Here is an 18,223-nt window from a genome sequence, read left to right as displayed (position 1 = left end):
ACTCTCTGTTAATTTCATTTCATTTTATCCTAGAGGAACAGTTAAAAATGTGAAATGCCAGCAATTATTCAGTAACAAGAATGCTACTTTATTATTTTTGAAAGAAATGCGGCTGCCTGTGTAAAGCATTCAAAGAAAGCAATGGACTACAAAGAACAAACTGGTAAGTACTCTGCTCGAGAAATCATAATTCAAATAAATGAAAAGCTGAAGTTTGCCTCTACAATTGTAACTAGTCTTGGTAGTTAACAGGATTGGAATACAATGAGCAACACTGGATGCTGACTGAACTGGATCCTAAACATTAACCGGGCTGAAGCCGCAGAACAGAACAAAGGGAACCTCCAGGCTGGTTTTATTTCTGTGCTTCTTTTCCTTCTACAATCCTTGCTTTACAAAAAATTATGTTGATTAGTTGAACAAATTCGAGCTGAGAGGTCCTTCCCCTGTAGTACTCTTTCTTTGAAATGAGGTACATTTTAAAAAAATAATTGTTATGTTTTATATATATGTACTATAGGTCACTTTTTATAAGCTTCCTCACTTGCTTTTTTTCCCAAACAAATTCAGATACACAGAGCAGTCCCTTGATGAAATCAGTTGAACTATTTCTGGAACAAGATGCATTTCACCATAATCTCTGAGCTTTAAATAAAATAATGGAGATTTCTCTTAAAGGGACATTACCAGGTAAACTGGGGCTCTGAATCAGTACACAGTTTAAGTACAAGCCTAATAAATTCAAGCCCGTGTATATCTCTGCACGTTTGCAAGGACCTAAATGGGGACTATTACCCAGTATCTTATCTGAAGATATGTGCCCTGTGCTGTCACAGGCTGGATCCACATATTGCACCTCTAAGCAATACAGTTGTAAATTCTTTTTCTCTCCTTAAAGTGCTTTGACAGAAGCAGGGATGACAAATGCCTTTGCCAATCTGTCAAGCCAGGAGGAAATTTCAACCATTTCAACTTTGTGATTTTTGCTGCTGAGGCTCTCTCTGACCATTTCCCCCATTCCAGAAGTTTGTGAAATGACATTCTCTCTTCCCTTTGCTGGCCGAAGCTCTTGTCTAATCATTTATGCTTTTCCCCCTCTCAGATTTTCCTCAGAAAGATTTGCAGATAGAGATTTAATCTTCTCATTCTATCAGCAGGAGAAATTGAGAAGTCATTAGAGAACAAGATTGATTTCTTGCTTAGCTCTAATTCTCTTATTGCCTCCCCTCACCACATAATCTGGGATTGCCTTAAAACCTGTAGGGAGGATGGGTTTATTGCTTTTGTGATCAAAGAGGCCAGAGAAATTTAAAAGTTTTAAAGGAAGAGATTAAAGGCCACGGAAAGAAGCATAAGGCTCCCAATCTGTGCAACTGTATTTGCAAATGTGCAGAAAATGAATGGTGAGAACAATCTGTATCCTTAAGAAGATGATGTTGAAGGCAGGGTATTAAATATTATATTGGAAAGAACTGGACAGGCTTTACATTTGGAAGCCAAGTAATTAATAGAGATTGAAATACACAAATGAAAAACAGTAACATTCAGTCTGAAGTGTCCTGTTTGCTGTGGGTTTTGGGTTTTGTTTTGGTGGCAGGTTGTGATAGTTTTTTTGCAGCATTTATAGACTGCCACTTTCTAAGAGTAAAGAAAACTCATCATTATTTAGAAAAAAAGTGGAAGAAAGGTTTTAATTGTGTCATCTTTTCAACTGTCAATAGTTTCTTTTGGTGAAAATTTTCCAAAAAAAACTCTGACTCTAGTACCTCAGGAAAGAAAGATTACACAGGATCTGCAGAAATATAAGTGCTGGTGTATTTAAATTTCTTTCTTTCATTTTCCTCATTCCCTACAATGGCATATCCTACCACATCCTTTGCTGGTGACTTCTCTTTTCCTTGTAGACAGAGCCAGAACAGAAAGTCAGGTTATGAGACAATGGTAAATCAACAACTAATTTAATACCTTTTTTTCTACAAGCTGCTTCCCCATTTTTCTTCTTTCTATTCTCTCTTAAGGCTATGTTGCTGGCTTCAACTTCATTCACACATAGCGAAATCAAAGTGTATCTTTTATGGCAAGTCACTGCAGCTAACCTGGTCTGGATGTCCGCGGTACCCAGCCAGACTCCACTGAATGCACTGATTGCACCCACCCTGGCAAAAGCCCCCTCCGTCTCCACTGCGGGGACTCCTCTGGTCAGACCTCTGCTTGGTTGGTTTGGTTTTGTTTCTAATATACAAGTCTCTCTTGTGATGTTTTTTTTTTCTTTCTTTGAGAGCAAAGAACATATTCAAGGGATCACCAGCTGGAAAGCTGTTCGTCTTTACTGCAAAATGGATTTTTAAACCAGTGTCGATACAAGAAGCTTGTGGTCTGCAGCTGCAGTAAGGCAGCTAATTACAGCTAATACTAATGCAGACAGGACACAGCATTTCCTGTGGAAACAGCCAAATAACTGGTCAAGTTAAAAATAAAGACAAGTGGTTAGAGATGAAAGTGATAAGGCAACCTATATAGAAAATTCAATACTATAAACAAACACGTTTGAAGATGGGTGGATGGGTGTGTTTTTTTCTGGACGCTATATTTTCCATCCCTTGTGAGGCTCTGGGTGAGAGAAGATTGGTTTTTCTTACTTGTTATGCTACATGCAGATTATCAGCCTGTGCTGAGAAATGCAGCTAAGGCAGAGAAATGAAATGGGTAAGAGCCACAAGACTTTCTTTCCAAAACAGCAGAGCACTCCTAGATTAATTACAGTCAGGTTAAAATGGTAGCAAACATAATTATTATCCCCTGTGCTAAGTAACTAGACGCCTGTGCCTAAATACAGACTGCAGCCAAAATGACCACATTGTTCAACACACCATGTGGAAATGTCATTTATTGAGATGAGAATTTCTGCTATAAATCAAATTTCCTCTTCTATTAAAATCCTTCTTTGAGTTAATGTCTATGCCTGAAAATGTTGTTCTTCCCTCTCTGCCTCCCCATTTTCCCCGCCCTGTCACCAAAACATCCCAACAAACTTAATATCTTGACTTCGCAGTAGCCGGACATCTCAAGATGACCCCTTAGTGTGATAGGCAGGCTATGGCAAGAACAGCAGGACAAAAATAACTTTAAACACTAGAATTTGAAATTAAATTTATCTCTGCCTTTCTCACTATTATATTGCTTCATTCACTGTCACTGAGCTTCAAGAAAATGGAAAAAATACAGTATGCAGCTGGAAGAGTCCCCAAGCTTAGATGCATAATTGCAACATATAAGCTCCTTTTTTAATTCAAATACTGATATTTCACTGACGCTTTGGGGTTTTCTCTGTATTTTCTCCCATTTCTGAAATGTAGTCTAGCTTTGCAACTTGCCAGTATTGAGCAATTTGTATGATGATGAGCGCTTTCAGTGAGTAGAATACATATACATCCATCAGCTGCAGGATGGTTTAAATCTAGATTTCGCAGTGTGTGAAAGCCAGAGGTATAACTGCAGTAAGGACTGCAAGAATAGGCTTTTACTTTTTTGTTGGTTGTTTGGGTTTTTTGTTTGTTTGTTTGTTTTCATCCATGGCGAATGGAGTGTGTAACTTTTCTACAAGTCACGTTCCAACCTCAGATACCCCCAAGTTTGCTAATTTACTTTTGAGATTTACCTGGGCAGAGATTACAGGGATTGACCAATTTCAACCTGTTCACTGGCTAAAACTATATATGTGGACACAGATAATTGGGAGCAATTCTCCTGTGGAAAAAGGTTGAATCTCTCCCTGAGAGCAGTAAATTTGGCTCCCCGAACGCCATGGGAATATCAGTCTGTCCCAGAGGGGAAGGCACAAAGGCAGTTCCATATTCATCTGCAGCCTTGCTCCCTCCTCCTTTTTATCTCCATGTCATGACTCCTCTGTTATTCCATCTCTTATAAAATAGATTTGTACTTTCTGAACAGAGAAACGTATTTTTATGTAATTGTGTCGAAGTAGCTGTGCTTCCAAGACCACTGTCAATAATATTTACTTGGATTAGTTTTTTCAAAGTCACATCTATTTCAAGTGCTAGATTTACTAACTGACTTCAGTAGTTCATTTAGAAAAATAACAAAGTAGAGGCACAAGCACATTACTTGTTCACACTCTCTGTCAGTACCAGCCTTATCTTATGTTCTGCAATAGCCATATGTGCTTGGTACACACTATTTGGAGTTACGTTCAACAAAAAGAGAGCTCTTCACACAGAAGGAATTTTAAGCTAACCTCTTTGCTTCTTTGCCAGTATTTCTGCCTGGATTATACAGGAGACAAGATACTCAATATCATCGTACAGAAAAGGTTCTGGTGCAAATAAAATGATCCCTTAAAGTGACCCTGGCTTTGATTTTGATATATTTTGCAGTGATCCCCAGCAACCCTTTAGACAACGTACAGAACAATATCCTGTAGTGCAGTGAGACTAAGCCAGGACACAGCTGAATCTATTGCAGCTGAAATCAGTATTTCACAGCAGTTTCCTTAAATAGTGAATTTACATTAATTTACATGTGCTATATTGAAGTTTGTTACAACCCAGTTCCACGTTACTAAGATAGGAGACAAAAATAGGGGAAAAAAAAACACTTTAAAGAGATTAAAACCAGAAACAGCTTTGCTTCTTAGCTGCTCGTACCTAACCTTTATTGTACTTTAATCAAACATTTCACAACCAACACTTGAGAAATATCCATTAAGGATGAAGTATAATGAATGTTCCAATACTGAATACTCTGTTACTTGTAGGGCTGCAGAATTAGAACTCAATGTCAGGAAAGGATTTTGTAACTTTAAATGATGGCACTGCAGTTTAGATACGTTGCCCATCAAATAATACCTGCTGTTCGCTGGCTGGTTTCAGTGTGCTCAAACTATTAATGTCATGTGATACTGGTGTTAATTTATAACTATATGGACTACAGAACTACCCCTTATTTTCATTTGGCAAATGGTCATTCTGAGACACACATTTTCTACTCTATATTATCTTTGAAAGGCAAGAAACATTGATAATCTATTTTTCTCTTGATTGACAAAGAATTAGTGCTGTACTGTGATGACTTTATGAGCATTACTGAGACATATGCTCACAAAAACGTGCCCAATGATGCCCATAATTTGTCACCTTGAAATATAACTCTAACTTGAAATCTTTACTCCACACCTTCCTTTCCACAAATGGAAATGTCTCTGTGACTCAGTGATTTGCTTGAACAGTGTCTGCCTTCACTTTGCCTTTGCTTTACCTTCAGCTATAGATATCTTTTAGAAATTTTCAGCAGGACCAGCCTGTGGCATGTAAGAACTGACACGGAGCCACAGTGCACGAGATCACTGTGCATTGATTACAGTATCTGCTCGAGCCATGTGGTGGATCCTCTCTTATCTGCAGAAAGCCTAGGTTGGTGCATTCCCCACGAACACTAAAAATAAACAACATGTATGTCTGTTGTGTACAGGGAAATTATAATAGAGCTGGAGAGAAAACTGAGACCATCTAGAATAAAATTAGCCTTATGTGACATAAATACTGACTAATCAATAGCCTGTTAAAAGAGGTTAACAAAGTCTGCTCATGAAAACCACAGACTAATTTATCCACAAACAAGCAGTAACTTACAGAACTCCTGCCTGTGATTTCTGACTGTTTCATTAATTAGATAACCTTAAGAATGCTCTTGTATTTAACATAGGGGTTTACTATTCAAAATATAGACTTTGTACATCTACATTCAAATTCCCTAATTGCTAACTTTTCTTCTGGGAAAAAAGTGTGCAGTGAGTGATTAATATGCACTTTTCTGGCTGGTGTGCGCTCGCTGAAGCTCTCTGTTGTGGCACCTGCACCTCCCTCTCCCCTGCAGCTCCCACTTGACTTACGTAAGCAGCTGAAGATGCAAGAGGGAAGCAACATTTTCATGCACTTACAGATACCACCTACAATGTCATTTACATTTTACAAGCCATTCTAATTTTTAGAAATTCCATTTTGTACTTTAAAATAAAAGTAAAATAAAAATAAAATTTCTCTTTTAACTAAGAAGTTTACTAAGAACTTACTTAAAAGACCTGTAGAAGAAACAATGAATGGCCTGAGTCTAGTTTCTAACACTAGTCTAGTTTCTAACACTATTAATGAAGCTACAAAGCTGCAAGGTGGCAGTGACAATATTTGATGTACTAACACGTTCATCCAACACTGACTGTTTTTCTAAGAAGAGAGCTGCCACGTGAACATCTAGATGCAACACAGCAAAATCAGCTGCACTGTAGCACCAGAAATCACAACGGGATGGATTTTTGGTACTGCACTACCACCATCTACACATACTTCATTAGTGTTTTATCTAAATAAAGGGGTTTATGGTCCATTGGTCTTTCTGGCAGCATTTATATTTGTGCAAATCAAGTGCAAACTTTAACAGATTGGAACAATAGTGTTTAAAGCACATTTAAAATAGGTTAAAATTATGACAAAGTCTAAGATGTAATAAAATCAATTTCCAATGTAGATATCATTATCTTTCACTAGTTACTTCTATCATGACAGTTGGGAAGAAAAATGAAGACTTTTGCATTAAGATCCATTGCAGTAATTAAGCAGAGTTTTACCAGACAGTGCAACATATTAAATAAAATAATTCTAATAATACACCAGCCTGCTAAATGACAACAGGAACCCAAAAGCATTTATATTGCTTTCTTCCACTAGTCAATGGAATTAGCTTTAGTATCCTTATATTTAATTATTGCTCTTTACAATCAATATCTACTTTATTAGATACCATGGAAATAAAGAATAGACCAGAGTTTCAAAGATTTCAAAAAACTTGTATGGTCTTAAAAAATATATCTACAAATGGTTGAGTTAAAACCAGACATGCATCATTACTCTCATTACTGTAATATTAATTCAGAGTATTTTGCATTACAACTGCAAAATTTACGGAAGTTTTTTTTTTTGTGGATTAATTATTTCTTCATCAGCCAAAGTTGATAGTTGCAATGAAGAAAAACATAGTGTGTCTATGGAAATCTATAGAAATGGATGCTATGTTTCCTGTTTTCTGACTGGGCAACTGTGAAACTTAATCTATTCCTGTCTGATACGAAGGAGAATTTACACTTCACATTTTATTAAAAGAGGTTTAAGCCTACCCATTGAGTAGCAGCAACAAGACTGACTCTCGGCCCCAGTTCTGAGGCGTTTGGATTAACAGAATTTTTTCCACAGGCTCACTGAGGTCTCTCCATATTTACTAACTTTCCAGCAGTTCAGTGCTGTCTCAGAAACCTCTCTATCACCAGATCGATGGCACTGGATCAACAGCAAAAAATGTAGATCTTCCATTGGTTTATTGTGTTCATATGAGCCAATAGCACAACTGTCAGAATTACAAAATCAAGGGAATTCAGGCTGGAAGGCAGCCCTCATTCACCCTCTCTTTTTCCTCCTCAGTTCAAGTAAAGGTCAACTAAATCTCCTAATTTTGGTAAACACTTGCCTAGTCTGTGACTCAGGTACCTCAATATAAAGGTAATATAATATTACCCCACTGGCACTCCAGTAAAAAATACATTTGAAGAGCTGGATTCAAGCAGAGTAGAGATTCTTTGATTTACATCAGCTGAGTATCCTACCTCTGTGTTACTTTCATCTGACATTCACTGCTTGGGTACTATTCAGGGCTTGATTCATAGTATTTCAGCCACAAAGCTGACACACAGAAAAAAAAAATTGAAAATTCACTGCTTAAATAGCTTCAGTTCTTCCTCTGTTAGGAATCAGTACAGAATGTGTCTTCTCACTGCTGACATTAGAATGTACCAGAAAACTAGTCTGCACCCTCCCGAAACCAAAGTGTGGGCTTGCTCTGAATTAAAGCGCTGCCAAAAAGCAGAAGTGAACATTAAGAAGTGCATAAATTACATAATACTCATGTAGTTGCTAATGTAATACACTTCTATTTTCCTCTCTCACCAATCTGGATCTGGCTTAGAGGAGCAGTGATTGGAAGTTATTGGTATCTGGTGGCCAATACATGATCTCTGTCATGTTCCCATTGGGAAAGAGTGTATGCCAAAACTGTTATTCAAAATTATACCTTGTTCTTTTACATGTAATTATTCTGCCATAAGCAGCTCAACAACTGTCAGCCTTATTAACACGCAGGCCCAAGGCGCTTAAGGAAATGTACCTTCCATCTGGAAAACAGAATACCTTAACCTTAACAAGGCTGCAAGAGGGACAAGCCCTGGAAACCGAAAGCCTCTGCTTCTCAGACCCCTTAAAATCTGCTTTACTACCTTTGTCCTTCGTAAGAATGAGTTTAAGCACTCCTTCATTAGGTCTCTGTGTCACAGATCAATTTTCCAGACATTTTAACCTGTATTTCCCACCTGTAAGAAACTTTTTCTCGTAAGTTTGCAACAAACGACTGTTTAAAGCATTAAAAATTGAAACATAGAGAAACCTATTTGTGCATTTATCCATGGGTTGAATCTTTACACGCTTGGGTTTATCTAACATTAGTCTTTTATTGCAAGCTGTGTGACTGCTCTGCTCCTACCAGGGACACAACTTCTGACCAACCTCCTGCCTTCTGCTCCTGAGCGTCTCTTCATCCGTAGCTGCTGGCTCTCACTCCCACCCTTCCTTTGCATAGCTAATTATCCTTTTCATCTCCAAGCTCTAACTCTGAGAACTTTGTAACTTTTGGTAAGTGATTGCCAAAAGAATCACCTCACTAGTCCAGCCATTGTTCTCTTGGAGTTGTTTACTGAGATCTCTCATCTCTGGCTATTGTTTAGTTTCCTGTTTGCTCTTCCCACCAGCTCCTTTGAATTCATCCCCTTATGCTCAGAGAGAATAAAGTGGAACAGATCAAGTGGAATACAATTACACAAAAAAATAAAATAAAAAGAATAATCTTTTCTTTACTTTCCATAAATGTTCATGTAGACTAAATTCATATATGTAAATTGTGTTGTTTAGAGAGGTAACTAGCAGATTGTGAGATGCGGAAGGGAAGTTGGGTGCATGAATTGTTCATCCCATGGTGCTCAGGAGGTGGCCACTCTGCAGGCTGACAAGCTGCTGAGGAACAGGACACCAAGCAGGTTCAAACACTTGAGCCCCATCAGGCCTTTTCCAAGCCCGAAAGGGCTACAGCCCCCTGATACAGACCATCATTAACTACAGGGATTAAATGAAATTCTGCAAATGCCATCATACTTACACTGTCATTGCTTCCTTTGTTGTCCTCATATTTTGTCTCTATGTGAATGGAGAATTTAGGCAAAAATGAACACTGCAACAGAAGAAAAATATGTTTGACATAAAAAATATGCCCAGCTTTGCAGCTAACATACTCAGTACATCCTGGTTGCTATCACCTTTCTTATTTTTTTTTTCAGATTACTTCAGGAAAAGAGCGAATGTACACAGCACATATGAGCAAAGGTTTTTATGTTTCTGGAGGGATGTAGAGATTCTATCTGAAAGTTGAATACTATAATGAAGATATAAATAAATTGATGTAAGTACTCTGAAATAAATAGATACAATAGTTGTCATGCTCACTCTGTGTAAGAGTACTAATGTCATTAATGTCTTGTTATAAATTTAGTTTATGAAGATCTCAAAATCAACTAGATATTCGTCACCATGAATTTGCCCCATATGAAATAATCCAAGGAGACTCCAGTAGCTGCAGGTGCTATCCAAACAGACAATAATGCTTTCATGTGTGAGGGCTTTTTTAAATTTTCAGTGAGAACTGAATTTTAGCATAATTTCCTATTAATGAAATTAAGATGGATTATGAGGTGCTGGGAAATTCCTTTTACTAAACCCAAATCAATCTTTAGATAATAATGCAAGAAAATTAAGAATGCACAACTGCTTTTCTATTAAAGATAATATTTCTGCATTTTACATGGGAATAAATTTATTTTTCTGTGGATTGCTTAACTTACTTGTCTTACCGAGATTACTAGGCAACATAATTCCAGTGGAAAAAATATTTCAAATATATTTTCTTTAGCATTTCACAGTTTTTATTTTGAATCAGCTTTTCAGATAGCCAGATGAGTAGCTGTCTTACAGCCTCTGAAGGATGCTCCTTCAGTGTCGTTACTATTAGTCATCAAGTTGTTTCTTGCATTAACTTCCAGTGAAACCAAAATGCTAGTTCCTTGTGTGATGCATCACTCATACCCTCTTGGCACAGCGCTTTTGTAAAGACTGGGGGTATTTCCTGTGCTGTACATACAGGTTATACAATGAGGACTTTATGATGCCTTAGTGTTCACATTGTTGTCGGTCCAAGTTTGGACTTGATAAAATTCAGAGACTTCTTCTAAGGGAGAGGCTATGACTAAGAAAAGAGGTTACTTAGAAGGCCAGCTGCAGTGCAACAAAATTGAAATGAGAAGCCAGCTCCTTTGAGACTGCAGAAAGTATTTCCCAATTCCATGGATATCGCCCCACAAGTCATTGTTCAATCTTCCTCTGGTCACAGGATATCTAGTATTCAATGAGCACATCTAGAATCAATCTTTTTTGAAAAAATGAGTGAGAGTTTTGCCAGAATAAGGTTCTGGTGCCCTGGAAAGCTTCTGGCCAAACTGTCTCCCAGTAACATAATAAATGCTCCCATATAAAATGTTGGTGCTGCAGATGCTTAGACTGCACAAGCTTCTCCTCAGATCTTATAAATGTTTTGCCTTTTATTACAGATTTCTGTGGAGTAGCACATTTATGAATTTCAGTCCAATCTGAACTGTGACTAGCTTTCAGCTATGCAACGTCTTCATTGAGTGGGAACGTGGGAGGCAAAAAAAGGAAAAAAATATCAGCAGCATGTGAGTGCAGGATGGGGTGAGTTCAGCGGGAGATCTGCTGGCTCCTATTACCCAGGGTCTGTGGGCAATTAAACATTTCCTATGTTGAACATATACAATATTTATAAGCGGTCTGTCAGAACCAGGGATCTTGTAACACAAATCAACACCAAAGAAATCCAGATATTCTCCCAATTGAGGTTTCACCACATATCTCAATATGTTGCTCCTATTCTGGCAGACACCCAAAGGCATCTGCAAACAGAAGCATTAGCAAACAGTAGGCACTACAGAATAACTTGTTTAAAAAAAAAAGCCAAGGTTTGTCTTATGGTTGTAATTTTTATCTCCTAAATTAACCAAAAGGTGGAATGAACATCCTTGAACTGTATTCACTGGAAGAAGAGATGAATAAAAGGGGTTGATTAACAGAATTCTATATTCAAATGTTTCTAGAGCAAGAAAAGTTATCAATAGGATATTACCGAAAACAGGGAATGACCCAGGAGGCGCAGGGACACCAGCATGTTCTAAAACAATGTTTGATGTCACTCAGAGGATTCATATTCAAAAAGCATAAACCAACATTCTAGTTGGTTTCCGTGTTTGTGGGAGAACACGGAGTGTTGAAAAGTAAATTACTACTGGAGGTGGATCATGAAAAGCAGATTTAAAAAAAAAAAAAAAAAAAAAAAAAGTACAACCTAACAACAGACATCTACTGCACAGATTTTAGAGCATTTGGAAAATAACTACATTAGTGCTACGGTGGTAAAAACATGGGTTATTGGTCTCAAAAATGTAGTATATGGCAGCCTTGTATTTTAGAAAGATGTGTAACTACAGGGGCCCCAATCCAGGTGTGCAGAGCTGACAGCAACCATGCGGGCACCCCCTGGGAAAGCAGCCCCCAGGGACCAGGAGGAGCCTGCCAAGGAGGAGCTTGTTTATCAGCCGTTACTAGTGCTGCCAACTGAAGGCAGTAACAACTGGTACTGCACTGCTCTGGGTAATAGCTTTTAGAATCATTTCCACTGAAAACGGTACAGATGTAAGCCATGCTATTTACCATGTACTAATTGTTTATAACAGGTATTAGGAAAACAGTTTTCTAGCATATTGTGTGTCTGCATATTTCAAGGTTACTGCTCTAGGCCATGTTTTACTCACACGTTAGTACATGTTGAGTATCTGCCCCCTTGATTTCAGGACCAAAATTTAATTTTCTTTGTTACATAATGAAACAAAATCAACACCCCCTAAACAAAATCTAGTAATTGATAAAAACAAAATGATAGTAATGATCTATCTCTATTGGAAGGGTTGCCAAGCCTATAATGTTTGAGTAGATGGAGCATCTAGCTGAGATCTTTGTGAGTTTGCAAACTCTTAAGTTCTACAGTCTGAGTCTAGTGGTTTGTTGGAAACTTCAGTGGCTGTGGAAAGGGCCCTGACTGTGCTGACCTCAGCGGCTCCAGGTAGTGCAGTTGTCTCAGTTCTTTTAAGCAGTAGCAGAGTCTACCACAGGAACTGGGCTGCTCTCATGGTCCCAGTGTCAGGTTTGAAAAATCCGTTGACAGAAGGAACTTCATTGCAGCATCTTCCACATTCACAGCTAATACAAAGCTAACATCCTTAACCAAATCAGTTCCATATCTCTGGTTCTGACTAAAGTATCTTTATGTATGATCTAACTATAGGGATTCAGAAGTTATTGGATGGAGTACATTTTTGAACACACAAAACCATTTTTCTTTATCAAAACAGTTGCTGTTAGGTCACAGTTCCAGACATAGCAGAGGATAAAAGTACAAATATGAAAATCCTTTCTGCTGTTGATCTGAAATATGGCTACAGTTTTAGAGGAAATTGTGAATAAAGTCAAATGCCAGATTCCCCTTTTATGTTCTATGAAAAAATATCTGCTATTTTCAACCACTGTCTTGAGTTTACTAGCAATGACTCAGCTCATGGTACTTTGACATGCAGCCATCTCAGACATGGAACTCAGGCTGCGTTAGCAGCTCAGCAAGCCCCTGCTTGAATCTAGTTGTTGTTTCCTGTGACCCACAACATGGTTTAAAAAAAAAAAAAAAAAAAAAAGAGATCTTTTAGTCTGGTATTTCAAAAAAGAAACATTAAGAAAAGACTAAGGATCTTCAGTGTATTATAGAAGAAAAATTGTAAGTGCCATTTACCTCAAGCCACCTCATTAGAGAGCAGAAAGTAATTCTTTGCACAAAGCTATCAAAAGTCAACCTCCCTGTGTATTCATTACAAAGGCGAGGACCATAACAATGTAATTTGAATGTAATTAAAAATGGTAACATGAAGTGACCGCAAATGAAAACTGAAATTCACTAAAAAGTACTCCATTGGAAATATATCTCTCAGAAACTCAGGGGACTGGCAACCACTGCCTTAGCAGCTGTGGGGGGTCTTGCTGGCTTTCAGGAACACTTAGCAGGGTCCAAATTTTTGAACATTTCACAGAATGTGTCTCATGAATCATCAGCTGCACTCTGACTAATTGGCAGAGGGCTCTGGCAGAACCAGAAAAATGTCTATGCATCATTCAAAAGACTTTCTTATTCATCATGAAAAAAGTTGTTGGTTTTTCTCCCCTCCTTAAGTGGCTGCATATTTACTTAGCCAGGGATTAGAAGTGCTATGCAACAGTCAGAATCAAACTGGGAAGGAATGGGAGGGAATAAACCGTACAGGAGATTTTTTTTTTTCAAAGCACCACTCCCTCCCTGCTCTGCCTCCCCCGGGGTGTGTGTTCTTCCAGCACAGCCCTGGCAGCGATCGATACGCCAAGCACACACAAGAATGCACAGGGAACTGCTTCCAATTTTCCATTTCACTGTCTCTACAGCTTGCAAGGTTCCCCTTGGAAAAAAAAAATACCGGCAAACTGAATATTTAACTTAAAAATAGACTTAAAAGCTACATATTAGGACAAAAAATCCCAGTGTCTTCAATGATAAGGTTTTCTTTGTGTAAAGCTCTCAAAAGAGGCATCTTTTGTGTTGTCACCTGCAGATTTTTTTAGCTGTGTTACAAGCCAGTAGACCTGTGACACTCAGAAACAAAGAGATTACTCTGGGGGCTTTGTTTGTTTATTTTTAAACTTACTATTTTTGGCACCTTTTTTGGAAAAAGTAGGAGAGATTTAAAGCTCAAGAGAGTAACCAGTGAAATAGGTGGAGTCTGTAATAGTAATTACCGCACATAAGCATGGGTATTTCCAGACTAAAATAAAGTGAAATGAAAGCAGCATACAGAAAACACAGACTGCAGTTCATTTTCAATTCACTACAGATAACCTCTTGAAAAATGAAAGGCCTATTTTTAGCATGATGATTGATTAGTGTTGCCATAGCAATAAGCAACACTGACAAGAACAGAATATAACCTAGGTATGCCAAAATACTTGCCAAAGTCTTAAAGAGACAGTCAAAAGCATATGGTGCTTTACAACCGCTTTATGGAGAGGACTGTAAAAATCACCTTTGTATAGTGATTACACCTGAGCAGGCTGAAGGAATGACTATAGTTGCCAGTAAATACGTTGGGTAGAGGGTAACTGGGACAGGTTTCTGTACCCCCGGTAACCTGCTTTGCATGAGTGAGTGTTATTTAATCTATACCCTTTTAGCTACTTTCATTTTCCATTTGGTTTCTTTCTGCAGAATGTTCAAAGAACAGCTAGAGACCTCATCCTCACACTTCATCTCTCCTGCTCCTTGTGAATATTAATCCACAATCCTTGGGAGTTTTTTTTGTACAGTAAAAATTAACTTAAACCACCTATATTGTAAAGTGGATCTTAGCATAATTTTTTGTTAAAAGAGTTAATTACATTTTATTATCTGTTGAAACTGTTCTCTGACAAAGTGAAATATTGTGAACTCACCTAGGATCTATTTTGGGCAGAGATCATTTAACAAGACCATTAGAGTTGTCTTAAAAATTTTAGAAGCTCAGTCAGGCATAAACTTCAGTTCTGAATGAATTAATTCCCTTTTTTTTTTTTTTTTTTTTTAAGCAGGAGAAGCACATTCCCCTAAATCTTAACATAAAAGCCTGGAGAGGCAGACATTTCATGTAAATGCTCCTTCTGATCTCCCACCACTTTTCAGGCTGATTATTGTTTTTTATTATGGTCACATATACATTGTTTTGGCAACACAGGTGGAACTGGATCCTTTGCAGAGCAATCTCCATGGAGCCTAGAGCTAAAGAACATGGTAACTGCTGCAATGAAATGGCACTGGCCAGACAAAATTAGATTTTTTTTTAATAGGGTAACTTCTAGATACCAAATCCTTTGAATACAAAATTTTTGGGCAATGTTTTGGTAGTCAGTGGGTAACAGCATTTCTTTACTAAAGAGCAAATACCTGGGAAAGACAAATGGAGTCCCTACGTCTTCTTAATAGGCAAAGGGAAAGCGGGGGCTCTGGGGTAGTGGAATGTCCCCAGACTCACAGAGGCAAGGGGCAAGAAGGGAAAAGGGGCACACAGACAAACACACACCAGCCCCCCAGCAACACGGGGCAAGTGTAAACAAGAAGGATGCATGGAATGGGAGGAGGGATGTACTATGGGAGATTGCCAATGCCTCTGGACAATGGCAAGGACAGAACAGAGAGACCTGGATATGGAAGAAAAATCAAATTCACACGTGGCTATGAACAAACAATATGTCTTCTCTACAGTTTATATGCAAGAAAGTATGTGAAGAAAATATAGTGATGCCTCTACAGCATATGTCAAATTACAGTATTTCCTTCAGTTATTTACAGAAAGAATTAAGACAGTTTATTAGAAAATAGCCACTATTTTATTGGCTACCTTCAGAATACTCTGGACAGTGCTGCATGTGAGCACCTGGAGCTCTATGGGATGCAGGTTACTACACAAGCCAGAATCAATCTGGATGACAAAGTCAGAAGAGAATAGACGGAAAGGGCTGGGAAGGGTCACTGCAGAACTTGGAAGATGTGACTCAATGAGAGGGAGGAGAGTTTGGAAAGCAAGATAAGCACAGGAAGGTAGCAAAGAGCAGAAAAGGGGCACTTGAGTGGAAAGAGCAGGAACAATGCAAAAAAAGGGCTGGAAAATAAGCAAGGGTGTTAAACTCTCATAAACAAGCCCAGGAAGAAAACCACTGTTTGTGTTATACACAATAACTTGAAGATGAAACAGTCAGCTAACAAGTTGTGTCCAGCCACTATGAAACTCAGCGTTTATCTCCTGTTTTGCTTCCCTTAGGATCTGCTTCTCTGATGCATGGGAACAGTAACGTGGGTACTGAGGAAGAAGGGAAGTAAGAAGCAGTGTGCACAAGTGAAAACAACACTCCCATGAACCATAGAGGGGCTGGGATTGCTTTATAATAAGCAAGGTGTGGATAAAGGGAATTCTCCCAAGCAGTTTGATTTACTTTGTTTCAATGGGATTAAGCTATTAAAGGAGAATACAGGTTTGCAGCTTTCTAAAAATGTATTGCTTGATTCTTTTAAATGCAACAGAGCTCCTTCCTTCTGCTAGGATCTCTAAAGGAACCATATCTGTGTTTTCCTAGAGTCATGTCAACAGTTAGCCTGTCTTCTAAACCAGGGGGAACGAGGGGAGGAATTTTGGTAGTGACAGTTTATTAGGCTCTAATCCTGCAATACAGATTCTGTTGCATTTTTGTTGTAGACTCTTCATGTATTCAAGCTGGAGAAAAGTTTGTGTACTGAAGACTGATGGGTTACATCCAAATTTCAAGCACTGGTAATCAGATAAAGAGAACACAGGAAAAAAACTCTACTGATTCCTTGGCGTGTTTATCTGAAACAACTCTCTTCCCTTCTCAAGGCATCTGATTATAAAAATAACAATTACAAAAACATTCCTTCCAGATAATTTACTTCATGGATAAACTGGCAGCTAAGTGAAGCACATAACATGCCTCTTCTCAAAAGTAATCAGAAATCAGCAGGTCCATAATGGAACATTTAGCAACTATCACTCTGTTGCCTTGACACATACAAGATGAAGCTTAGTTGCCTCAGTCATTTGCTGTAGAATAATTAATGTCATTGTTACATATCATCAAAGGAATCGTTGTCTCCTGCTTTCTGTTCCATAACTGGTTTTCATAAATATTCTGAACTTATATCCCATTCCTAAGTTAATTTGAGATGTTGGCAGGTAGAAAGAGTGCTGTTTCTCATTGCAGGGAGTAAAACGTGCCATTTTAAATCTTCATTTGGCTTTATATACTTATAACTGTGAAACTAACAATTGGCCATAGTTTACCCATAAAAAATTATCCAGCTGTTTATAAATTCCATGCCTAGAACTGAAATTTTGCTACCAACCCAGTTCAGGTCAGACAGCAAAAGTATTTGAAATTATCCCTGGTAAATACCTGCATTGGCACCTTCAGAGTCAGAAGAGCTTGTTTAAATTCTGTTTGTATTTTTCCTAACCTCTCTGTACTCCATCTTGATAGCTAAACTTTGTTAGGCTCATTTTCAGTGTACTTTGATCATGTGAATTTTTTGTACCACAGTTGAGTCACCGTATGTTCATGATCTGATTATTTGTTTGCTTGAGGCTTCTCTCTTTTTGTCCAGAATGTCAACTGTCACTTGAACAGGCCAAATGGATATCTGCTCTGTGCTGCTTATTGTCTAACAATATCCTGATGCAAGTAAACAAACTTAGTTCTATGCAATCCTTTGTCATTTGGTTTGCAATAGAGGGAGGTTTGCTTTCTAGTTAATTATTTCTAATCTAGCTAGACAACGTCAGAAAGAAAAATAAGAAAGCCTCCTGAGAGTTCAGTCATTCTTGTCCCCATATCTAAGAATAGCATAAATATTTTACACTAAAGTTACATATTTGCAAATGCTGTGATAGGCTGGCACGTAAGAGTTTGTTGAGAGCTGCAAGGCATCTTTCCTCCATCCTCCATGTGAAATAGGCTCCAGCCTGTGACTAGCAAAGAAACTCTTTCGAAAAGCCAGCAGCAACCCCCATTCCCAAGAGCTTGTGTAGATTGACAGGAGGTACCCACCAGTCCCTGTGTCCTGTCCCCAGGAGTTACTTCTCCAGGGCTCCCCTCCAGCTCTCCCAAATACAGAATCCCAAATTCATGAGCTTAACATCAACCTAATCACAGTATTAAATGAACTGATAAATAAAACTTAAACATTTGTTTTAGCAAGATATCTGGTCAGGTTTTTCATTACAAGATCAAAACCAAAGCAACTCCTGTTCGAGGTTTAACTGACTTTCTCACATGCGGTTCTTAAGTATTGCCCCAGCCACTAAAACAAGGCTTTGAAC

At 38.2% G+C, this 18,223-nt stretch overlaps 1 protein-coding gene across 5 annotated transcripts in view; it reads right to left on the bottom strand.

Annotated features, from left to right (window-relative positions):
* The window catches only part of PITPNC1 (phosphatidylinositol transfer protein, cytoplasmic 1), an 82,710-nt gene that overhangs the window by 21,858 nt on the left and 42,629 nt on the right, over positions 1-18,223 (bottom strand). For all 5 annotated transcript variants that reach the window (XM_014952240.1, XM_014952239.1, XM_014952237.1 and 2 more), the window contains exon 5: positions 9,268-9,339. In XM_014952240.1, the coding sequence (XP_014807726.1) occupies positions 9,268-9,339 (72 nt within the window). The remainder of the gene's footprint in view (positions 1-9,267; positions 9,340-18,223) is intronic.

Source organism: Calidris pugnax, unplaced genomic scaffold, assembly GCF_001431845.1.
Source record: "Calidris pugnax isolate Ruff unplaced genomic scaffold, ASM143184v1 scaffold206, whole genome shotgun sequence".
In the NCBI taxonomy this organism is placed as follows: domain Eukaryota; kingdom Metazoa; phylum Chordata; class Aves; order Charadriiformes; family Scolopacidae; genus Calidris; species Calidris pugnax.
Note: the sequence above shows the minus strand (reverse complement) of the source record. Positions and strands in the feature narration are given on the sequence as shown.